Here is a 26,278-nt window from a genome sequence, read left to right as displayed (position 1 = left end):
AAATTGGATAACGTTATACCAGGTAAATTTTTTTATTGTTTTGTATGAATTTGTAAGAATATGAGTTTTTTTTAATCTTAAATTAATTTAACTAATCATATTTTATAGCAGCATTTAGTTGGAATGGACGGTATGCAAAATATTTTCTTGAATTTATTATCGTAGAACAAAATGAAAAATGTTTAACCGAGAAAGAATTTACTTTATTCCTTTTATTCTCAGCTGAAAGGTTTCGCCAAATTTGTTTAGGGTTATAGTTTTAGTATTGTGCGAGCAAAGTAGCCTTGGCGAGATTTCACGTTTTTAGTTAAACCATTTTTAATTTTTATCATGCGTGGAATAAAATGATAGTAAGATTACAGAATTCGATAAGTAAAAAGAAATAATGGCCAATCAACTGAAAAGAAAACTAATACCATATATAAACTGTGAGTACATATTTTATTTATTTTGTTCTGAGTGAATTTGAATAAATATCAGTTTTTCAATTCGATGAAAAAAAAACGAACTTCACAACTTTGACTGGATACTTTTCCTTAACCTAATTCCACATAAATGATTTAAATAACCTTTGTTACTACAGTATCCTACTGAAATAGACAGTATGCAAATAAATTTTCTTGAAAATATTTATCGCAGAACAGATTGAAAAATCCAGAAGAACGTTAAGAATTTGAACAATAAAAAAAAAGTTCGCCAAAAATCTGTTTATAGGGTTATAGTTTTAAAATTGTGTGAAAGAATAATGTATCTTGACAAGATTTCGCATATCAGGTAAATCATTTCCATGACGAGTGAATTAAATGCATCATTTCTTTGGATATCCAATCATATAGCCATAGAAATAAATTATCTAGTGTTAAACGTTACTCTTGACAGTCTGCCACGTATGTGCACTATGTGACAAAAATGTCAACAAATGCCGGAAATGTCACGAAACTGAACTTAATATGTACTAATGTATAGAAAAAACGGTACAAAATGAAAATGCCGTTCGAAGCGAACCAAAAATTTATGAATTCCGAATTCAACATCGTGAAAATGGCTGCTTCAGAACAACTTACTGTGTGTTCTGCATTAATTGTTTACTTTCGTAATACTTTTTGGTTTCTAATCTCTTTCTATATGGGTCAGATTAACCAAAAGACTTTGAAAAATCTTTTCAAATGAATAAAGCGAAAAAATCATACATAACAACAAAAATCACAACACTTTTAGCATTTTCTTCGTTACCACATGCGTTTGTTTTAGTTTTTAAGTCGGCCATTAGACAGTGACTGCAGTGCCCCCTATAGTTCGTTGGAGTTGCGAATATAACATAGGTTGTTTTCCGGTATTTTTTGTACATTACTTGCATTTTATTTATGTTACTAGAAAGTCGGCCGTTAGGGCATGACGGGTGAAAATTGATTTTACATTTGAGTGAAGCCATTGCCTGTTTGGTGATATTTTAATAGTTGAAATGGTAACCCTAACTTCAGTGGATTAACTTTAAACACCAGTGATATAGCGTTCATTGTTAACCATTTTTGCGTTTCTTCATTCTCCTAACATGACAGTTTTACCAATAAAACAGTTAAGGTACCAGATCGAGTTCAGCCTTGTGACGATAAGTCCTTTCCCTGAACGTTAACATTACCGAAACATATTATCAAATTATCATGTCGGGGTGCGAGTTTCATTGTTGAAACACGCGGGTTACTCAATCATCGGCTATTATATATATATATATATATTATATATATAGGAGGATTTTGCTAGTTCTTACTAAGCTAAATTTAATATGTTTACAATAACACTGTAAAACAAGTATAATTCTGCCACCGAGATATAGCACATAAACTGGAAGCGGAATCAGAGCATTTTATTTTGAAAAAGGTAGGGGTAGGATCAGTGAGAATATGAAAGCAGTAAGAACTTCCCTACTCTCTCACTCTTGTTAATCCTACCCATAACAAAGTGAAGAGTTCTGTTTCCGCTTGCAAGTCATCTGTCATCTCTTCGTGGTACAAATATATTTTCCATTCACGATTGTTGGCATTCGTTTTCAAGTGAGTTTACTTCAAAATCGATTAAAACAAGATAAATTAGTTTTGCTAAAATCATGCATTGTTGAAATAAGTTTTCTACGTAAAGAACTGGTGTATGTTTACAACGTTGCAAGCGACGTGCTTTAAACTAATTTGTTTTGTCCTGTGCCAAAACTATAGTTAGGCGTACTAATAGTTGTTTCTAAGGTATTGCACTAATAAAGGAAAATCATTAAAAAGGAAAAAAAAACGATACAGATGAAGAATAATTCTTTTCTTTTTTATCTTGATCTCAAAAAAAATTTTCCACGTTGTTAATACATTTCTACGTGCGTGCTTTTTTGGTTTTGAGACGGTTTACGCAATTTTTCAAATTTTCGCAAGGCAGCCGCGCAGCCAGAATTTACTTTCTGGGGATGAACGTTTGGTCATATAAATTCTTATTTGGATAAAAATTGTCATATTGAAATTGGCAATATGTGTTAAATCCAAAGGTTCTAGGGTGTTGACCTTCAAAACCCCCCTCACGGCACACTTCGGAGTTTTTCTTTCATAGACATTTCCGGTTTTCATTGTTAGCGCCATGTTGTTGTCTTGTGCCAGATAGTCTGGCAATTTGGGGTGCGCTGCATCATTTTCCCAACTGCACCATAGTTTGATGTGTGACCTCCATAGAACACACTCTTCATAATGATCCATTTATTACACTGTTGAAAATTCAGGAAATCTTTCAGGTAACTATTACGGTAAAACGGAGTGTTTGCAGTGCAGAAAAATTTTACCGTATATTGTACGGGAAAAAATAAGCGATCGCAGCGCCAATTTATACACCACGTGACTTCAGTGCAAGACATGTATTTCTTCATATCCGTTCCGTTCCCGTGCCCACTTGGTATACTGGATAACGAAACGGTCTCGAGTCATGATGGCGCAGCTTCGGACCCAACTGCGTGTAAGTTTTTCTTTTTACTCACTACTACTACCACAGCGTTCTCGTACTTTCTACCGTAAAAATTTACAATATAATAGAATTTTACAGTAAAAGTTCAGGAAATTTTTCAACAGTGTACATTATAGCATAGCAACACATTCACACAAAGAAAGGACAAGAGAGAAAAGGTGCATCCATGCCCGAGTCGGGATTTGAACGCAGAACCTAAACTCAGACTCTGCAGTCAGACTTCTTCGTCCACTAGACAATGCGGTTGGTACTGTTAACACCACCTACATGCCTGAGCTAACGTTATACTAATGGGAGAAAACATGAGTTAAGGAAAAAATTATTAGAAAAAAAAATAAAACAAGATCAAAACAGGAAAAGAAAAGCAAAAAAAAAAAAAAATTTTTTTTTAATACATTGTCTCCGATCCTTGAAAGAGAAGGAAGTATTTCAAGTTAGAAACATCTTTCTGCTCTGAAAAATACTACAACAAAACCCTAAAAGTATATTTTTACGACAAAAGTGCTTCATAAAGTGATAAACGTTTTTCCCGCTTTTAAGGAATAAGAAAATCAAAACAAAGAGCAATTGTTCATGTAGATACGAACAGTTTGAGTTACCTGAAGAAATGCAAAGTTAGTTCTGGCTCGTCCAACAATGTAAACTTTTTGAACGTCATTGTAAGGTATCAGTGAGCACATCACACATGTTATCAATGCCGACAGGCTATTAAATAAATTTAATCAATTAAAACCCAGAATTATTTTCAAATAAAAATCATGACATCAAATAATTAAAACCTTTTGAAAAAAAAACTCATAAGCACTCAAAAAACTTTCTTTTTCTAATTTATTACCATTTTTTGTATTTGGTGTAAAAATTAGAAACACATAATAAAAAAATGTGATCAATATGATGAGAGCGCGGTTTAATTTTTCTGCTTTTTTGATTGATATTTTTATGGTAGAATATAATTTTTTGTACCAGTAAGAATATCATTCAGTTATTATTCTTTACATCTAAACATTTTTGTGCATCAAATATGCTAAAAGATGAATATTTATGTTTAATAAAAGGCTAAAAAAATACTTTTTCAAATATGAATATGTTTTAGACTATGGTTTACTACTATTTTCGCCTTCTAAATGTTTTTTTTTTTTTTTTTTGAAAATGCCACAACTAGCCAACTATAAAAGATTTTAGAGAAAAGAGTGAAAGATGAAATCATCTGACTGCAGTCTGACTTAAGTATCAAACAGTCTCAACCCATGAATTTTCAAAAGTTCTTTTATCTTATTACTTGATGCTTCTTAGTAGAGACGATTACACTACAAAATGATTTGGAAAGCATTCTGCTCTATCAGTCAAAAGCTGTGGTCAAAATACATTTTTATATTAGTTTCTCAAAAGCAGCCCAAACCGTGAATGTTTTTTGTCTCTCCAGTAAAATTTTTAATAGTTGATCGTACTGTTTTATTATTAAACGCCTCAAGTAATAATCAAGTACAGGCATCATTTCAAAAATATAATTACATCTCTGTCCAATTAAGTTTCAAACAGAAATGTCACTAAGGAACTTGCAACAGGTAAGTTTACATAAAAAACTTGTTTTCTTAAGCGTTATTAACAGTCTTTATAGCTTGTAACTAAAATAACATAGTAACACTTGCAAAGTAACAAAACCCATTATTTGACAAAACACGTTTTCTTCCTATTGCAATCCGAGTATATTTACTTAAATAATATTTCTACGTAAATACGATTTACAAAATTTTTTTACAAGCTCTCTCCCTCTGACATTACTGTCTAAATAAATTTTCAAACAGTACATTCTTCTTGAAAGACCATGAATGCTCCTGATTTAAACTTTAAATAGCACTTAAAATATTTTACTGCCAAAAAACTATTGTTTTGCACAATCAACTGTTCATATTCTATGTTTGTAATTAATACTGTTCTGTAGAAAATTAAATTAAATAAAGAGAAACTGTAAATACAGGGAGATTCAAGGAGAAGGTGTGAGTTTCAAACAGATATATTTCTAAGAGTAAAAATGGTACAAAAGTGAAATATTTTTTCTATACTTAAATCTTTCTAAAGGTTTTCAACATGTTCTTCTCCTGTTTCCCGAGCGATATCACAGGCGTATTAACACTCCTGCATACACATTCTAGCACATCCACAGTCACCAATTGCTGCAGTGATCCAATTTTTCGGTTCCACAAAATTAGCAATTAAGAGGGGTACAAGAGGCACAGTGTTCTTTACATATCCCCACGTGAAAAATCAAACAGTGTTAGGTCTGATGACCTAGGGTAAATCACAAATTGCTAAATCACCTCTCCCTTTATTGTCTATCCAATGCTGGAGGAGTCTTGTGTTTTTGAGAAGTCGCGATCCTAGAGATATCAATGAGGTAGCCTATTGAAACTTCACAGCTTGCTTTTTCATTCAAAAGGCATTAGAAAGCTGTAGGAGGGGTTGCCTCTATGGGAGGTAACTGGAAGTCACTGTGATCTCCCAAAAATGTCCTGATTGCAAAATTACTCCTGACGGTTTGACAAAATCGGAGACATGAATGCAATATTGAAGTTTTTTTTTTTTTTTTCTTAATTTTCAATTCCCAATGTCTTTTCCTTCAATGGATGTATGTATGGCTGCATGCTCGTATTTTATTCTTCGGCAAGTTGGAGTTTCATTCGGCAAATTAAGAATTCTCCCCTCCGAAAAATTAAAATTTGGGACACCTTTGGCTGTTCTGTAGGTTCAATATTCCCAAATGGTTAGTCGTTTAAAACCCCACCATTATTTTTAAATCACCCTGCACAGTACATTAATAAAACAAGAGGAATTTTTACTTACAAGAAAGCTGTGAAAGACAGAATTGGATAACCTTTTCCGGCTAATTCAGGATACTTATTACTTAAGGTGACGATCACGGCCATAGTGCCGGACCATAAATATCCAGAAATTTCTCCCCCATAGTAAAGAGCCATTTGACAATACAACGCCCAGGACTCTTCGCTGCTCAAACACCACATTATTATACCACATGAAGTTAGCATCTGTAAAACACGAAGTAATATTCAATTCATTCAATTTTTAATTTTAAATTGAGCCAAAAATATGAACCTTGTCACATTTATGCACATGGCTGACTTTTTTCTTCGTTATAATGCTTAGACAAATCAATTTTATTTCTTATTAAATTTTAGAATTAGTTTTTATCTCCAAGCAATGGGTTATAAATTTATTAATCACACTGATTCGAACACATTCTTATTACGCAAGGATTATCGACATGCAGTAATGAAAAGGGTTCAATGAAGTTGATTTTAAATACCCCCTTCTCTTTAAGCAACTGGAGAAGGATCCCTGCAAAATGAAGGCTTATTGGGAAAGGACTGAAAAATTGGAAGGCTGACAAAACTTAAAGAATTTTCATCTAATAGTCTTTTCAACCAATAAAAAAAAAATAAATAAATAAAATAACATAAATAAGTTTGCATTAGACTACTTTTTGTAGACAAGACTTTATTGCTTTATTACAATGTAGCCTGTAGAATATTATTGAAATAATGCAAACATTTCATTGTATTTTCCGTCATTTAGTTTGCTAACCAGCAATATAGTAAGACTCTGGTAAATTGAGATATGACCTTGGCAATGTTTACCTCTTTTTGGGGAGTGTAATCAGGAGGGAACGTGTTATTGGCACGGGTTGTGAGCTGAAATACTTTTAAAAAACTACCGCGAAAGTAACCCAACTCAACTGAGCAGCAATTAGCCTTCCCTATTACCCTAAGAGATAAACCTTTTCAAAGTCATGGCTTTACTAATCAGATTGAACTATGCGTCAGCGAGATCAGCTCCTCCGTTTGTTGCCGTTTTCAAAACAATTTAAATTTTTACTACACGCATAGGTGAGAAAAAACATTAAATAAATGGGGAGAACTAAAAATACAAATGAAAGCAAATGAATGATAAAATCAGTTTTTGCAATAAAACCTTTCAATTTTTTTGATCCATAAACATATAAAAAAGCTCTATATACCTGAGTGAAAGCAAGATGCGTTACATAACAAAAAGGAACTTTACACCATTTTTTCTTCCATGCAATCGAAATCCAAACAAACACCTGCAAAAACAAGCATTGTGATGAATGTTAAATGTTTCACCGTTGCAATACCATAATATTTCAATTTGATAACTCTAGAGACGAAACATAGAGATAAATTATAAAAAACTAGTGGTACCCGCACAGCTTTGCCCGTAGTAGAAAATTAAAAGGCCATTTGATTCGCCTGTATATTTACAAATAATGGATGCCGAATTTCTCGCCAATTCGCTATATTAAATGGCTCGCCCATGTTACGGTTCCACGTTATGATAATTTCGTAATTTACTATTCCACGTTGTGATAATTAGCTGAGTAAAATGTTCTTAAAATTGGAATAATCGAATTTTAAAAAAGTCGCTTTGAGACGCATACCCCCGTGCTACAAACTAACTTTGTGCCAAATTTCGTGAAAATCGGCCGAACGGTCTAGGCGTTATGCGCGTCACAGAGATCCAGACAGACTTTTTACTTTAATATTAGTAAAGATAAAGAAAACGAAAGAGGGGGTAGGGGGATTCTTCAAAAATCGGTATAACAATGTTCTTACTTGAAATCTCAAGCTTTAAACAGAATAAAAAGTTTATTTAGGGAAACGTTATGTGAAGAAATTTTGACAAATATAAATAATACGGTTCATAAATAAATAAATAAATAAATATGCACAAAGCCATGAAAAAGCACTGTATGGAATTTAATAATGCCACTTTACGAAAGAAAAGGTGAAATTCAGAACAGGAGACGTAACTTAAAAATCCTCTCTGGATGGGTTGAGCAAAGTAAAGCTAATGAGTGATCAAAAAATAGATCAATAAAGTAAATCAGTGCTATTACTTGCATTATAATGTTTGTAAATATTTAGTTATGAACCGTATTATTTATATTTGTCAAAATTTCTTCACATAACGTTTCTCTAAAGAAACTTTTTATTCTGTTCAAAGCTTGAGATTTCAAGTAAGAACATTGTTAGACCGATTTTTGAAGAATCCCCCTACCCCCTCTTTCGTTTGACTTTAAGTAATTAAAGCTAACGAACTATTGTTTTCACGAAATTTGATCCAGATGAGCTAATGCAGCAAATGATCCCCAATAAAAAAAATTTAGTCTTCAAACTTCGACAAACCATTCTTTTAACCGTTTTTGCTACTTTGGTAGCTACATTAAAATACATAATCCTTTTTAAATGAAATTACTCCGATACCGGTGAAACGTATGCAGTTGAATATGTTTTGAGTAGCAGATTTCCTAACATATAACTTTTGCACAGATTTTGCTTACAAAAAATTAGCTTCAAGATTTTTTAAAATTAAACCGAAATGTTTGGGAAATATAAGGATTGAAATGATGTACCCTCATATATAGTTATTATGATATTGGGTTATTATAATTACAATTTGATTATCTTTACTGATAATAAAGCTGAAAGTCTCTCTGTCTGAATGTCCGGAGGATGTCCGAATGTCTGTAGGATGTCAGAATCTCTATGGACGCGCATAGCGCCTAGACCGTTCGGCTGATTGTAATGAATTTGGCACAAAGTTAGTTTGTAGCATGGGGGTGGGCACCTCGAAGCGATTTTTCGAAAATTCGATGTGGTTCTTTTTCTATTCCAATTTGAAGAACAAAATTGTCATAAGATGGACGAGTATATTACGAAATTATCATAACGTGGAACCGTAACATGGACACAAGTCAATTGGTGAGACACGAAATTATCATAACGCGGAACTGTAACATGGGTACAAGCCAATTGGCGAGAAAATTCACCATAGATTATTTGTAAATATACAGGCGAACCAAAAAGACCTTCTAATTTTTCTATTACGGGCAAAGCCGTGCGGATACCACTAGTAACTAATATTATATCAAACTTTCTCTCTATGCTTGATTCAGATAAAGGGAAAACCTTATATTTCAGTTTAGTAGATTTCAGAGGAAAAACCAAAATGAAAGTTTTTTTAGTATAGCGTTTTTATCGCTTTGAATCTTTTTATTACTTTCCTCAATTGTGTGATTACAATCTGCCAAAACGAGTTCAACATTTATTTCATTTATTTCTTCCAATAATATTTTCTAAGAAATAGGTTCTGTGTACGATGAGGATAAATGAGAAACAAAACTTCTAGCTTTTGAAGAATGAAGCGATCAGTTTATAAGGAAAACTTTTTAAATCACTTTCGAAGAGAATAAAATATTAAGTTCATTACCTCAAAATTGGATAAGTACGGGTTTGTTTTATAAGTATAGTATAGATAAAAATTACGCTGACACTTACGTCACATACGACGCTGCAGGAAGCTATGAAGAATAAGGAGTTTTGCAAGTGTGGAATATAGTAACTCAATTTGTTCACAGGAGCAATGGTGAATCTTGCTACTAAATACGAAAGCGGGAAACACAGTAAGCTGGACAGTATCAGAGCAACACTCATCTGTTATTAAAAAAAACAACAATCAATGTGGACGGAGAAATTGCATTTTCTTTGAAATAAGCAGACAAAATCAGTATATAAATACTTAAAACATGCAAGCAAATATGAAAATATCGATAAATGAAGAAATACAAAAAATGGGGTTGTTTCCTTCAGTCAAAAGTACTACTTTTAGTCACTGAAATTGATAGAATAAGCAAAATAATAATAATAATAACATAGACCCAGAAGATATTTTTATTTTCCCAACAGTTGTTTTTCAATTATTTTTTTTAAATGTCCGATTTTTCAAACAAGGCGTGGTTTTGATGACGTCACAAATGATGCATTTTGTGTGGCGCATCTTTCTACCACGTTCCCACGTTATGATAATCAAGAAGCGAATTAAATATTGCGCCCTACGCTTGTTATCAACCATATCGTTGCCAATACACGTGAGTAAAGATGCGAATTAAATATTTTAGTGTGTGAATGGCAACACTGAATGGCATTCATCATTTGTGATGTCATCGGGCTGTAACATAAACAATGAAAGCGCACCGATTTAAGTAATTCTTTAAAAAATATTTAATTTAAACAAATTATTTAAAAAATGGCCAGATCCTATGTTTTTAAACATGCTCTTTCAGAAAAAAATACTTTTAAAATTTTGGAAACAACCCCATTCCTGCTAAAATGTTTTTTTCATATTTAGTGTATGTTTTCAGTATGCTAGTTGGATAACTCATTCAAAACTCTTTAAAGACTTAACTCTCTTCAAAACTTTTAGTTTGCACTCATACTTTCAATAGAAAGCCGAACCGAGTTAAATGAACTAATGAAAGTCAGAAGACATTCAGTGTATTAAAAATCACCGGTGATAGGTTCGAAAACACGATAATATCCGAAAACGGTCGTAATAAGTCACTATTCAATAAACATACAAATTAGTGACACGTGCGCTTACAAAAATATTAATTTATTATTATATTAGCACGGTTTTCTAAGTAAAATCAAAAGAATATTTACTAACAAATTGCTTTGTTATTTTTTAAATTAAATATTTCTATTATTTTGTGGTGGAATACGAATAGAAAGCTGTTGCTTAAATTGAAACGAATTTAGATGTACAGAAGACATAGGGGAGGCTGGGTTAATGGCGGTCAGTGGGTAATTGCGGTCACTATAATTTCTCGTAAAGTGAATAACGCAGATTTATCAACTGATTGGTGCTGCCATTTCACGACAGTTTATAGATATACTACTGAAGCGTTCGCCATATCTCTAGTCGTCGTTTGCCTGTTGTGTAAGAAAGACTATTTTGACGTTTCGCCTTATAAGAAAGAGAATTGTTTAATCCACTATCAGCTCTTACTGTTTACTAGTTGGGGTAATGGTGGTCACAACACTCGGGGTAGTGGCAGTCACTTTGTCAACTGCGGCATTACCCCATTTGTACCCAAGTTTTTACTCTATGCTTCAGATCTCCAGAAAATACACAAGGAAACCAGATAAAGCTAAATGGACTGCAGAAGATTTGAAGAAGTCTTCATTGACTTCTTATTATCCATACTTTCAATTTCTTTCTGTAATATCTTAAAAAAGGAATTATGTAACAAAATAAAGATTTCAGTTGAACGGTGCGTATGTCATTGAAAATCCTCATATTTCTTATTTTACAACCATTAAGTAGTAAATGACATTACTAATTGATGTTTTACCGGTATTACCGGTAACCGGTATTACCCCTACCTAACACCAGGGTAGGGGTAATACCGGTTAAAGCTGATTTTGCAATATTTTTATTTTTTCAATAATTAAGATTAATTAAGGCTCAATTTGAGTTTGCAATAGGTAAAATATACCATGTGTAAGCAATTTGACATGACTGCGTTTCAAATTTAAAAAAAAATAAAGTTTTATATTCATTTTTCCTTAAGTGACTGCCCTTACCCCTGTCTCCCCTACTATTAAAAAATAAGAAATAATTTTTCTGAGAAAAACAACATACATTTTTTAGGAAAAAAAATGTATGTTTTTTTGAAAAAAATGTATGATGTTAAATGTAAAATAACATTGTTTTTAAAATAATTTTTTAGAAGACAAAGGAAAAGCGTGATACATCCGAATGAATGATATAACGAAGAGCTATTGTACAAATCTATGTGGCCACGATTTGAGGCTATGGGTGTTAAAAAACTGGAGTTCCTAGAATTGAAACTTTTCCCCGAATGAAAATTTGTGTTTATAATAGAACAGTAATTAAGCATCCACTAACTTACCAAATCAAGTACATTTTATATTGTGTGCGTGTGTTTTGCAAATTAGTTTTTAGTTAAACGTTCAACTAACTGTCTACTTAATACATTCTTGCATAATACTTACAGCAGGAAGAAGTTTCCTGTATTCTTGCCCAATTTGGAAAACGATAGTTGCTGGAGAAATTATTCCATAAAGTAAGGAGAAATCAGTCAACACTTTGAATTCCTTCAATTTGGGCGTAAGAATCTTTACTGTTACGTGCATAAGCAAAGGAGTTAATAACCTATAATTAAATTAAAACAGAAAAATCGTTAGGAGAATAAATAAAGACGATTATGTGTGGTTTTTAGATGTGTACCTTCCTTTTTGATGCATTCCAATCTTCCAAAAGGATTCTTTATACTTTTTTGTGTAAAATCGAAAGTGATTTCAATTGCAGACTCAATTAAAAAGTCATAAACTGGCGATACATAAGTAAATTTTAAGTCGTCAAGTTTTTTTGCAGCTTAATGATATACTATGAATTAGGTGACAAAAATGTGATGTCAAACTTGATGCGAGTTTGACTATACTTAACTACAACTCCATTGAATCAATATTAAAATTGTTAATATTTTTGAAATAAAATTGTAAAACTATGTTCTCTGTATCAGTTCCAGAGCTCCCTTGTCAGTTTGGCCGCCAGAACCTAACCCACATCAAATTCATAAAACTTATACAACTCCTAGTCTGAACCGGGTTCCCCAAGGACCCAGTCCCTATTTTCAACAAGACTGACAGGACCTCTTGTCGGCCCTGATCATTCCTCGACAAACTAGGGGTGTAAGTATTTAAAATGTTAATGCTTTCACCCTTAACCACTATTATATTGCATTTTTGCTCTTATTATACGTTTCATGTAGTTTTTCTCAGTAAATTTGAAATATTAGAAGCTAACAAAAACATCAAATGTAAACATCACATTTGCAATTGCTATGTTTGCCATATTTTTTGCTTTTTGAAAATGTTTATAGAACTATGAGTTTAATAAGTATTATGTATGCAATGTACCGACAGCCTAGTCATCCCATCCAGAGATTACAGTTTCGTCCTTATTGGTGGACTATTCAGTTCTGGCACAAGGGAAAAGTGAAATAGCGGAGCAAAGTGAAATGGGGAAATATTTACTCTGCTTTTAGCGCCACCTATCTGGTAATATTTTAACTGTATAGTAGCACATGTAATCTATTCTGATCAGAAAAAAAAGTCACAATAGATTAGAACATATTATGTTAACACAAGTCATTTTTTAAAAATGATACTCATATTGTAATATTTTGTAGCAAGTCAAAAATTATTTTTGTTATTATAAAATGATAAAGTTCTTGTTATTAACATTTTAAATATTATTTGAGACCTTCTAATACTACGTGAAGTATTTATATAGTTAATATTAAGCTTATTTGTATTTTAAATATTTTCTATAGTCAGTGAAGTACATGCGGGGAAAGTGGATGGGGCAAAGTGAAATAGTTTACTTTGTTCACTCGCTCAATCATTTACTAAATCACTTCTGTATTTATTTATTAATTCAATCATTTGAATTCCCCCAATTAGTAATTCGCTTATTTTCGTATTCATTCACTCTTTTACTTGTTCATTTATTTTTCTTCATATATTAATTAATTAATTCAATTTCCAGTTTATTGTTTCTGAATCTTTTTATTTATTCATTAAACCTTTTATTTACTGATTCATTTGATCAAGAATATTTTCTAGAATTAAATAGAAAATATTAATTAAAAAAATATTTTATTTTTCACTTTGCCATATGAAAAAAAAGGCGAAGATTTTCCACTTTTTTTTTATGGTGCAAACTTACAGTCAAAAATACTGTTTCGATGCAAGATTTGTTATAAAATAAAATATTCTTTCTTTATATACTGTAATTTTCAAAATAAATTTCCAGTTTTGAAAAAACTCAGTCATCTCGACTATTTCACTTTGCCTGACCCATTCCCTTACTTCTCGTCACTGTGGTCCACGTACTCATTCTTTCAAGTTTTTAAAAAAACATCGATTGAGAAACAGGCGTACATGAAATTAGTATTAAGTCCAAGTCAGATTTTTTAACTTCAAATTTTGTATTTAGGGTTGTTTTACGATAAAATTTGACTCACTTTCTCCTGTTTAATTTATTTATTTTTCCTTTTTGTAATCTTCTGTTGTTACAGAAAAAGCAAGTAAAGCTAAAAAATTTATCAATAAATGAAACTATTCAACCTCAATGTGTATGGAAGTAAAAAATTTAAAAATCTAAAAATAAAACTTAGCAGTTGAGGTGAATTTGTCATCATTAATACCGATTGCAGTTAATTAATATAAAGATAAAATATAATCATTAAAATCAGGGGTCTAAGGACCTTTAACGTTCAAAATTTTCAATTTTCTGGAAAAAATATATGCTATGCATAATTTAATTCTGAACAATTTGATACCTTATTTATCACCATACGCCAAAAACGTTTCAAGTTATCGTAAACATACCTAAACTTTCCTCATAGAGATGTATGTTAACAGCATCTGTTTAAGCCTCTTTCTCTCAGGTGCCGGTTTCTTCGATTCTCTCGTTTTGCGTGCATGATATCTCAGAAAGTTTCTTATATATTTCCGTAAAACTTTTCATGCATGGTTGTCTGGTATATTTTTACGAACGATATGAACCTAAATTTCAACTAAAAATGAAAGTTAATATTAAAAAATATATATATTTTTGCCCAAAATTTTGGAAAATTTCGATATTGACTTATACAATTTCAAAAAAATAAATAAATAACATTAAAAAAATAAATAAATTTAGGTTCATGTCATAAATATAAACCAGTTAAACATACATTAAAAGTTTTACGGAAATATATAAGAAACTTTCTGAGATATCATGCGCGCAAAACGAGAAAACCGAAGAAACTGGCACCTGAGAAAGAGGCTTAAACAGCTGCTGTTAACATAAATCTCTATGGACAAAGTTTACGCATTTTTACGATAACTTGAAAAAGTTTTGGCGTATGGTAATAAATAAGGTATCAAATTGTTCAGAATTTAACTATGCATAACATATATTTTTTCCAGAAAATCGAAAATTTTGAAGGTTAAAAGTCCTTAGACCCCTTGGAAAAATATGGTCGCCCATAGAGCAGTTTTCCTCAATTATGAGTTAAAAGCATCTCATGTAAAAAAAGAATTATGTGCTGCACGTATTGAGTAGTAAAGAGTCTACTTTCAGAAGCGAAACTATTACGTTGATATCTTTAGTCGAATCTAAATGCTAAGAATGGAAACTAATACAAAATATTCTGAAACGTAGAAACAATTAGCTCATAGCTCTTACCGAATTTATTGAAAACTTGTTAAAGTAGTACGTTTCTCACTAATAAGAACCGAAACTGATACAAATTATTCTGAAACAAAGAAACAATTACGCTGATATGTTTTACTGAATTTTATTGAAAACTTGTTAAAGGAGTATGTTTTTTACTAATAAGAACGGAAAATGATACAAATTATTCTGAAACATAGAAAATATTAATTGGTATCTTTTATTGAGTTTTATTGAAAACTTGTATAATTAGTATGTTTTTCACTAATAGGAACGGAAACTGGTGCAAATTATTCTGAAACATAGAAACAATTACGTTGAAAGCTTTAACTGAAACTTTTTGAAAACTCGCTAAGGTAATATGTTTTTCACTAATATGAACGCAAACTGATAAAAATTATTCTAACGCATGGGAACAACTACAACTGAACTGAACTCTTTAGCTGAATTATACTTTAAAAAACAAGATTGATAAAAATTATCCAGAAATATGTACCATCTATCATGCATGAATTTCGTCCATGATTGTCCCACAGGGGACGATGGATAGCTCCTTTAACAAAATAAGTTTATTTAGTAGTGATACTATTTACAATAGATGTTATTCATACACATTTCATTCATTGTCACAGTTATTACTAACACAACTTAAATATCTGTTTAACAAAAAGATCATCAGAAATTAAGTATGCATGCATTCAATATTCAGGAAAAGCAGCTGCATAAACACCAAAGTCTCTAGAAATTTAATCAGCTGCAGTCATATGAGAAACGGAGGTAAATAGGAAAAATATCCAACTGTGAAATCGTCATTTGACTTTGCTTTTTACCGAGCAGAGAGGAGAAATTATTTATTGATTATATGCAAAAAAATGTAACCCATTATTTTTCAAAAATGCATCTGTGTAAACATGCAAATCTCAATATAGTACAAGAATAGGGGAAGGTTGCCGTCAATGAATCGGTTCTATGACTGAACTTCGAAGATATTCTCCCCACCAGAGTTTTCTCAGGCACGAAATCAGTTTTAGTGTCTACTTTTGTCTCAAAACAGTGCAATACAGAATCGTCAAGGAGCTTGAATCAATACATCATATTGTTAAACGTCCAAATAAGATTTCTACTGTTCACTCCCTATTGATTGACTTTTACATTTTATTTTTACATGCTTCGAATATTACTGAACAACTAAACGGGGACATTGACTTGAAAGAGTGCATTTTCAAGTACGATTCCCCATATTTAAAGTTTCACCAAGAATCGTCACAGCAGTACATTCAAAATGACGCAGTTGCTATCACTGATCCGCTTGGTGTTTCTATGAATGAACCAGCTAATAAAGTGGTTAATTCATGGAATCTTACAAATATTATTAATGTTAAGCTCAATTATCTTTAATAATTTATCAATATGTTAAAAGTGTGATAATGATGAAAAAATATTTTTAAAATAAGTTTTGGAAACTCCCCTCAGTTATTATATTTTCAACTTAAAAATTTGTGTAGTCGATTCGGTATTTGTTACAGCAAATTTTAATACAGTTTCAAGTAAGTTTGTTGTTCGAATAAAATACCAAAATAAGTGAAATAAAGTAAGTAGATAACTGAGGTCATTTAACGTGCTATAGCAAAATCCTAGTCGTCAAGTAAAATATTTTTGGATCAAAATTTTTTAACTTGAATGAAACAGGACTCCCGTTTTTAAAAAGAGGCCCCATGGAATTTTAGCTAAGAGTAAGTCACGTGTTAGAAAATATCAAGTGGTGAGCGTAGTGTGGTGAAAACAGCTGTGTTGTGTGAATCCTGGGGATTTTTTATTGTTTCTCCTGTGATAAAAAATTGTTTAAAAAAAAAAAAAAACAATTTTCTCTCTTTGAATAACTTTCTATTATTTGAAGTGTTTGTTTATCTCCTGTAATAACTATTTATATTTTACGGTTTGATTTTCTTATTTGAGAATGTGGTTCATCGATGGAAACTTAACGGTCCATCCATTGCAACTGGTTCCCATCAATGGGCCACATGCTAAAATATTTCTTTTTAATTTTTATTCTTTATTAAATACCGTTAGCATAAAAGTGAATATTTCTATTAAAGGAGAAATTTACTGAGCAATTATTCCTATCGTCAAAATCACAAGTTTGAGTCTGAACTACTTCCTAAAAAGGGTCAAAAGTGTTATGTGGTTCGTTGACGGCAACCTTCCCCTATAGTTAAATAAAAAAAATTGACTATATAAGGGCACAACAATGCCTTATGATAGGCAGTGAAGCTACGTGAGAGAAAGTGTAACATATAGCATACATTGGAAACATTTTACATGTTACATCAGTTATTTAGATTGCATACATTGCTTTTTACGTCATATAATTGTCTATCACCATACTTTATACGCTACTCTTATTTTGCTTGTTAACTGATCTGAAAATTTGCAATTATTGAGATTATTAAAGTCAGACCAAACAACGTAAGTAGAAGCACAAATTTGTAAATTACAGCAGACACGTGTTTCGGCGTTACAGGGAACGCCTTTTTCAATGCAAAAATAATGAGCTTATGGATGAAAAGACATCCGACAATGTCTTTTCATCCATAAGCTCATTATTTTTGCATTGAAAAAGGCGTTCCCTGTAACGCCGAAACACGTGTCTGCTGTAATTTACAAATTTGTGCTTCTACTTACGTTGTTTGGTCTGACTTTACTATTCAGCACAAAGGTATTTATTTATCTTATTGAGATTATGTCAGATTGAAATAGTATTGAACTGTGGAGAAAAGTGAAATAGTTAAGATAATTTGCCTCTATCAACAGAAGAAATTTGATTTTTTTTTAATTACAATACATTTAGAAAAATAATCTTTTGTTCAAAAACCTTGCATTGAAGCTTTATTTTCCAGTTTTTACTGTAAATTTGTATTTTCAAAACAACAACACAAAAAAAAGTCGAAGAATTTCTCTTTTTTTTTATGGGGCGAAGTGAAAAACAAAATATTTTTCTGATTCAATACTTTCTATTCGATGGTTCAAAATATTTTTATTCAAGGGAACGTGTAAATAATAGAAAAAAATTATAAATGAATACAAATAATGGAACGACAAACGGATAAATAAATAAATTTTTAATTAATATATGAGAAAAATAAATGAGTGAGAAAAGTGAATAAATGAGGAAATTAATGAATGAATGACGAAAGGAGTGAACTAGTAAAAGAAGGAAAGTAAATGACTTATTTAATAAATGAATGCGTAAGTGATTTTATAAAAGATTGAATTAGTAAAAAAATTTTATAATTGATTTTTGCCCCATCCACTTAGCTCCGCATGCACTTCTAATTGTATAAAATATTTAAAATAAAAATTAGTTTGATATTACATAAATAAGTACAGAAAAAAAATATTTGTAAGCCTCAATTAATATTTAAAATGTGAAAAACAAGAACGCTATCATTTTATAATATCAAAAATATATTTTGATTTACAAAAAAATAACACAATATGAGTATCAATTTTTGTAAAATAACTTGTATATTATCATATGCTTTGTTTTCAAAGATAACTTTTCCCTCACTGAAATAGACTACATGCGTTACTACATAAAAAATAATACAATATGTGGCACTAACAACACAGAAAATATATTACCAATCCACTTTACCCCTCATTCACACTAACGAGATATTTTTAACGCCCATATAAGCGTATTTCATGCACTGAAAAAATTGAAAATCCGCCTTAAAAGTTTAATCAAGCGTATTTTCACGCCTTGTATCTTGAATAATTATTTGTAAACGTGGGAAACGGAGGAAATGAAGCAATTTTACCTTGGAAATTTTTCATTTGAATTTTTATTGAGCAATCACGATTGCTTATTATTCTTACTTGACCGTCCTTGGCGTTACGCTGATTTTTCAGCTTGAACCAGGATCCTCTGCAGCACCAATACCCGCAGTCCTCTGCAGGCGCTTCTCCTCTGGTCCTGAGCACTGTCCCCCGGATTCCACTTCTCCTGGATGGTGGCGTCCATGTCCTAACACACACACGCTCAAGCACACACACAAGCCTTCACACACATACACACAGGTCTACGCACACACACACAGGTCTACGCACACACACAAGCCTACACACACATAACTACACACACGTAACCGCCCAAGAGGAAGAGTAGGCTTGGGGGAACAGGAATCGTTTCTAGAAGCAATAACTCCAATGAATAGGGTCCTGTCGCAACTCGTGATTGCGAAACACATAATTTGAATTTAAAAATTTCAGACTTCAAATTAATTTTTGTTTTAATTTCTTACATTCAGAATGTCAAACATTAAAAGTTCAAGAGATCTAATTAATATCTATTTTCTTCCTCTCCCATCTTCCATCTCATCCACTTAGAAAGTACTTGATAACTCTAGTCCTTATTGTTTTCGTATCTTTCACTTCTCCAAAAGGAATTTGACTCCTCTAATAGAACTTCAATGTGTATTTTCACGCTTCGAGAAAAAAACTGCAGCAATATCTGTGTTTACGATTTGGATTAAATTTTAAATTCTACTTTTTTGCTAAAAATCAATTGTGTTATGAATATTAGTGTATTTTTTCTTGTTATTGTTAAACGTATTAAAGTACATGCAGTTAAAATTATTGAAAATAATATCAGTGAAATTTCCAATGCTGGTGAGATCAATTTCAAAGCAGCCTTTCTTTTTCTTTGGCTTTGTTTATATTTCTTTTTATTTTTTTTTATTCCCCCACCTTTTTTAAAATGTTGAATTCCTTTTTTGTTTCTTGCCATTATATATATATATATATATATATATATATATATATATATGTGTGTGTGTGTGTGTGTGTGTGTGTGTGTGTAGAAATTAAAAAATGGGTGGAAAAGCACTCAATGTTCACATTATATAACGATTTTTCATCCATTTATTGCGAAAAAGTAACCAACAACTTGGAAATTGTTGAATCAAAGAGCTAGAATCTAAATAGAGAGATAACAAGATCTCTTCTGTGTGACGTCAAAATACTTAAAATCGACCACCAGCGAGAAAAATTGACACGCGTTCTAGCTTTAAGAAGTCCCTGATACAATATCTGCATACCCCATCTCATCTTTTAGATAAAATATCTGATTATAGCTAAAAACAGATTATGTTAGCTGATAAAAGGACCCTTCATATAAAATTTCAATCTACTTACTGTATCTAGATAAGCAACTCGGAACTCACTGGATCGTCGGCTAAATGCTTAATTATTTATTGGAAGGAAAGGGAAAATCTATAGCTTTTTCCCCCTTCTGCATTTAATTCGAAACATAATTGTTTTAACACAGCCCTTCAAAAATAATCAAGATTTGGAAACTAATTGGGTGTTTTCTGTATATACAGCGTATACACGTTTAACACAGCCCTTCAAAAATAATCAAGATTTGGAAACTAATTGGGTGTTTTCTGTATATACAGCGTGTACCCGTTTAACCTGCAAGACCTTTATTTTCGCAATCATTTGTCCTAGATGGATGCTTGCTGTTGCAAAAATGCTCAAAATGAGATGCAGAGGTTTATTAAAAAGTTTGAAATGGAAAAAGAAAATTAGTGAGACAATACAAAATCTATTGTTTTTACACGGCCACCGGGTCGTCATGATTATGTTTAGGAAAATAATCTCCATTGAAAAATGTTACCACCCTAAAACGTTTGAAACCTTTGAGACCAAAACTAAAGGAGATATTCTAGTTCAGAATTATTAGGGTCCTTATACAGAAGAGGATATTGGAACTTATTTCTCCTTCAGAAGAATGACATGTCGTTGAAGTAAAAAACACAAAACAAAACAAAATATTTATACTTTTCATTGTTATTGAAAAATAAATGCAAATGTTATGTAGTGGTGCGTAAGGAAGGCATCACGCCCTACAAAATCTAACCAAGTGTTATATACTTACATTTTGACAGCAACGAGAACCACGGCTAGGATAATCCCAGAACTCAAAAAATATCTTTCTTTGCGCACGAAACTGAATCCAAGCAAAGAAAGGGCGAGTCCCGGAATGGTGGCAGCCACTACCTAACAGAAAAGGATATACTTTTCAGTATAATCTGTTAAGCACACTTTCGAAAAAAATTCATTTAGCATGAGCTGTCATATTTCAAGAGCTGTTTATTCACCCAAGTTTTAAGTCGATTTATAGAGGATGAATAAATAAATATTTATGCGCAAAATAGATAACCATAAGGAAAACAACTTTATCATTGTACAAATTTGTTACTAATTGCAGACACATGTTTCTGGATTTCAAAGAATCTATGCAAATTTTTCTGTGCAGAAAAAATCGGGCGTTTGCTTGTAAAGTCACCCGATAAAAGCCAAAGTAAGTCAGAGAACTTGACATCCCTAAGCTCACAGCTTTCTTTATTGAAAAACATGCATTGATACCTTGAAACACGTGTTTGCAATTAGTTGCAAATTTTAGCATTCATTACGTTGTTTTTCTTGCAGTTGAATTTATAGAAATTGATAACTAGCGGGAGTCCTAAAATGGAGAAGAAAAATGGTTTGTAGATGTACAACATTCTGCAACAACGACCGATACCAAACTATCTCACTTTTGAAAACCACAAATTGCAAAATGTTCGAGCAAAATCTCTCTTTTGTTTTTGTAAATTCATTTGTAGCTTATGTCCCCCTCCCCTTTTGGCCCAGGCAGTTTATTATTGCTCTAACTATACATATATGAGTAACACTAGAAAAATCCATAAATTCAGGAAATTCTTATGAATTGCTATTACAACTTTCTTGCTATTATGTTACTTATCAGGTATGCGTTTTATTCGAAAAATTACCATATCATTGTGGTTGACACAAGGCGATATGAACTATAGTATCACAATGAAAGCGGTGTGAAAAAAACTTAAAACCGCAAACAAAAAACATTAACAAAAGACACAGCATTTTTTTTTCCTGAATAATGTAACATATTGAAACAAAAATGAATAACTATTAATGTTCAAATGCAGAGCAATCCAAAATGGTCAAACTAAACCAAAAGTAGTTTTAACCAGTGAAAAAAAAAAGCACTGACAAAATGACATTTTTACTTTTGACTACAAACTTGCAAGACAAGGAGATAGAAGCGCAAGTTCTCATCAATCTGAAAAAAATATGTTCCTAATAACTTTTAATACTAGATTTTAATGGAAATTTGAGAAGTATTACCAAGTTTATGCCATTTCAAATGTTGCACAAGTCATAAATCAAAAATAATAAAATTTATGACAGTATGTATCTGCAACTATTAAATCGTATATTTCAATACAAATCTCGGTAAAGCATTTAAAAAAATGTTTCCGTTAAAACTGCAAAACAGGAATCTTGAAAACACGATGTTACGCATGAATTGCGTTATATAATGAAGCAGTAAATTGAAATGACAATGCACTGTTAATATTGTAAGATAAGTTTCCTGCCTTACGCTTTGGGAGCTTAGAGCAGTGTTTCTTAACCAGGGTTCAGAGAAACTTTTGAGGGTCTAGCAAAAATTCAAGAGTCTTGATTGAACTTGCTCTCTCTGATGTAGAAGATAAAACTTTTGGTAACTTTTAATTGATGTGAATTTCAAAAGGTTTGATTAAATCGTAATTTGATGCTTCTTGTTCGATACCATGAAAGCAGTTTGGCTTTGATAAGGCAAAGCAGTTGCAAAGCAGTTTGGAATGAATGGCTCTCAATCAGATCGAAAACCGCTGAAAAACACCGGTTTTATTTCAAAACCAGCTCACTCCATACCTAAACCAAATGGCCTTTATAAAAGTGCACGGGTAATATCAATAACATTATTATAATAAATTACTTAACTGACTCACATTTTTGATTATATGGAATACCAGATAACATAAAATTGAGATACAGAAAAATTTCGATTACCTGCGGCATTTCACACGTTCAAAAAAAGTTTTTTTTTTTTCCAGTGATGATAATTGTTAGTTTTTTATGAGAAGGGCACTTCTTCCCGCCTCCTCGAATGCAGAGTTCTATTTTACGCGCTTCTAAAGAAGGCAACCAGACAGCCTTAACTTGGGCGTGCATTTTAATGTGCAAAAAAGATTAAATGTCCTTTACATCACTTGCGTCACTTGTCTGTTGTCATTTTAGTGATTCTTACATTTTAAAAACTGCTGCTTTTACAAAAAAAAAATGCTATGATGCAAATACACCTTCTGCCAAAAACAGCGAAACAGAATCATCGCCATACCACGTAACCTTCGTCACAGAGTCAAGTGACAGAGTTAGTGAAAAATCTCTAAAAGCCAAAGGGTTAGAGGAACAATTTGATATCTCACTAGACATAGCAAATATTTTTACGATAGAGAATAACAGCCCTTTGGTAACAAGGGCAATCAGTGGAAGAATGTGGGTGTTCAAAACTAATAACAATATTGAACACCCACCTTCTTCCACTGATTGCCCTTGTTAACAAAGGGTTGTTGTTCTCTATCGTAAAAATATTTGCTATGTTTAGTGAGATATCAAATTGTTCCTCTAACCCTTTGGCTTTTAGAGATTTTTCATCATTTTCTCATGATCCTACAACGTTTCTTAACACCACAACTCAAACATCAACTAAATTGGTTCTAATCAATTTACAAAGAACATATGAACCCACTTCCAATTTAACTATCTTCGCAAATGAGGAAAAAAATGATATTTTTTTGGTCCAAGAGCCATATTTGCACAATGCAAAAATTTCGGGTATCCCATTATCTTGCGGAAGTATTCTTTCCAATAGTGGCAGGGCAGCGATTGTGTTTGCAACTAATCAAATTACTCCGTATGTAACTTTTGTTTCTTACGATTTTGTTTCAGCAAAAATTTTACTAAATAACTCTACAATAACTTTAATTTCAGCCTATTGCTCTCCTTTGAAACCTCTTGAAGAACTTCTAATTGAACTTTATGATTTCTTATCTTCAACTTCTCCAACACCTTTAATTCTTTCAGATGACTTTAATGCTAGATCAAGATATTGGGAGTATCCACATAACGAATCAAGAGGTGAATTATTATTAGATTTCATAGCAGCCCATAACTTGGACACATTCAACAATAGAAATTTTCCTCCGACTTTTGAGACTCCACATGGAAAATGTTCACCTGATTTAACGATCGGAAGAAACTTTCGTCTCCCTATCTTATGGTCAATAAGTCAAGAAATTTCTCTAAGTGATCATAAATATATAATAGTTGAAATCCAAGCTGCTTTTTCAAAATCTCGCTTCATTATTTATAAAACTTCATACAACACAGCTAAATTTAGAAGATTCTTAAAACAAACGAGCTGATGTGTGCATCACATGACTTCCTTTTACACCAATTTAATGCTATTTCCCTATTATTGCAATTTTAATGGGATTCTCTCTCTAACTCTTTAAATATCACTAGCAATGGCCACATTGAAAGCAGATTAAAAAAAAAAAAAAAATCGCCAAATTTTTCGCCAAGTTGGCGACAAAACTTGGCAACCAAAAGACTGGCGATATATCGCCAAGTGACCGCCAAATTATAACACCACTTGAGTTTGCATCGAAATTAACAATGATTTCCCCCCAAAAAGGTGCAAAAGACCCCTTTAGAAACACCCGAATGCAACCAAAATAGGAGGTGCACAACTAGACCCCACTACGAGTCTATGTACCAAATTTCAACTTTCTAGGACATACCATTTTTGAGTTATGCGAGATACATACGCACATACGCACATACACACATACGCACATACATACAGACGTCACGAGAAAAGTCGTTGTAATTACCTCGGTGATGGTCAAAATGGATATTTCGCGTGTCTATACATTCTTAGGCACTTTTCCGCATGTGGTCGAATCGAAAAAAAAACTCAACATTCATTTGGGGGTGAGCAAAATGGAAATTAAGGGCGATTTTTGAGTGAAAATTTTTTCGCGAATACAATACTTCCTTTTTTGTAAAAGGAAGTAAAAATATTAGCAAAATATAAAAAAGAAATCCGTCTTTCCAAAAGAAAATCTTGACAAAATTTCTGCACAAACAGCAATAAATCTTTTGGAAAACCATACAAAATAGCTTTCGGCAAGTATTTCACTCCTGTTCAAATACAAGGAAGATTCCCTCAATATGAAACAGAAAACTCTTTTCTTCAAGATCTTTTAAATCATTTTATTCAGCTTCTCAAAATTCTTCAGCTACCTAAATAAATAATCATAGAAATATTTCACATGGATTATCAACTCCCTTCACAATACAAGAAATTGATTATGCATTTAAAATTACTCCCAAAAAGAAAGCGCAGTGTAAAGATGGACTTGACGCAATTATTCGGACTACCTTTCATGAGACTTTTCCATATTTGTTATCAATTTATTCAACACCTGTTATACTCTAGGTCATTTTCCAACTTTATTTAAAGAAGGCGTAATCATTTTTTTCCTTAAAGATGGGAAAGACCACAGAGATTTCTCTTCTTTTCGCCCTATTATACTATTACCCAATATCTTGAAAGTCTTAGAGAAAGATATGCTTTTTCGGCTCCAAAGTTATTTAACCCTTAACGAATATCATCTTCCAGATTTTGTACGAAGAAGATCCACTGAACATGCTTTAGATAATTTTTATTCTAACATTTAAAATGGTATTCGTTCCGGGGAATTAATGGTTGCAATATCAGTTGATATTGTATCAGCATTCGACAACCTGCCCTGGAGCAAAATTTTATTCAATCTGCTTCAAACTAACTGTCAATCATCAGTTTATAATCTTTTTTCCAGCTTTCTCTCAAATAGGTTCATTTTCATAAATTCCTTAAAGCGTTTTCTTAAAATTCCACAAACAAAAGGTTGTCCACGGAGTTCTTGTAGCGGTCCCGAGCTATGTAATTTGGTGGCAGCCTCGCTGTTATCAGCTCCATGGCCGGAACACACTAAGGTGCAAGCCTACGCTGATGACTTTCTCCTTTTAGTCAACGGACGCACTAGGGAACTTCTTCAAACTAATGCCAATTTTTCTCTCAAAATCTTCCATAATTGGCTGATGGAACATCATCTCAAAGTTTCAGAAAGCAAAACTATGGCTCTTCCTTTTAAAGTTCCTCGCAATCTGGTTCGTCCCCCCATTTTACGTCTTGGTGACAAGTTTA

General features: G+C 32.1%; 1 protein-coding gene across 1 annotated transcript in view; it reads right to left on the bottom strand.

The window, feature by feature from the left end:
* LOC129224092 (integral membrane protein GPR155-like) overlaps positions 1-26,278 on the bottom strand; it is a 65,871-nt gene that overhangs the window by 18,548 nt on the left and 21,045 nt on the right. Inside the window, exons 5-10 of the mRNA XM_054858497.1 lie at positions 21,056-21,177; positions 11,883-12,042; positions 9,363-9,518; positions 7,025-7,108; positions 5,833-6,035; positions 3,591-3,696 (exon numbers count right to left, since the gene is read on the bottom strand). Of these exons, the coding sequence (XP_054714472.1) occupies positions 3,591-3,696; positions 5,833-6,035; positions 7,025-7,108; positions 9,363-9,518; positions 11,883-12,042; positions 21,056-21,177 (831 nt within the window). The remainder of the gene's footprint in view (positions 1-3,590; positions 3,697-5,832; positions 6,036-7,024; positions 7,109-9,362; positions 9,519-11,882; positions 12,043-21,055; positions 21,178-26,278) is intronic.

The sequence above is a fragment of the Uloborus diversus genome, chromosome 6 (assembly GCF_026930045.1).
Source record: "Uloborus diversus isolate 005 chromosome 6, Udiv.v.3.1, whole genome shotgun sequence".
NCBI classification, from domain to species: Eukaryota; Metazoa; Arthropoda; class Arachnida; order Araneae; family Uloboridae; genus Uloborus; species Uloborus diversus.
The sequence above is the reverse complement of the archived record's forward strand: the minus strand, read 5'-3'. Positions and strand labels throughout refer to the sequence as shown.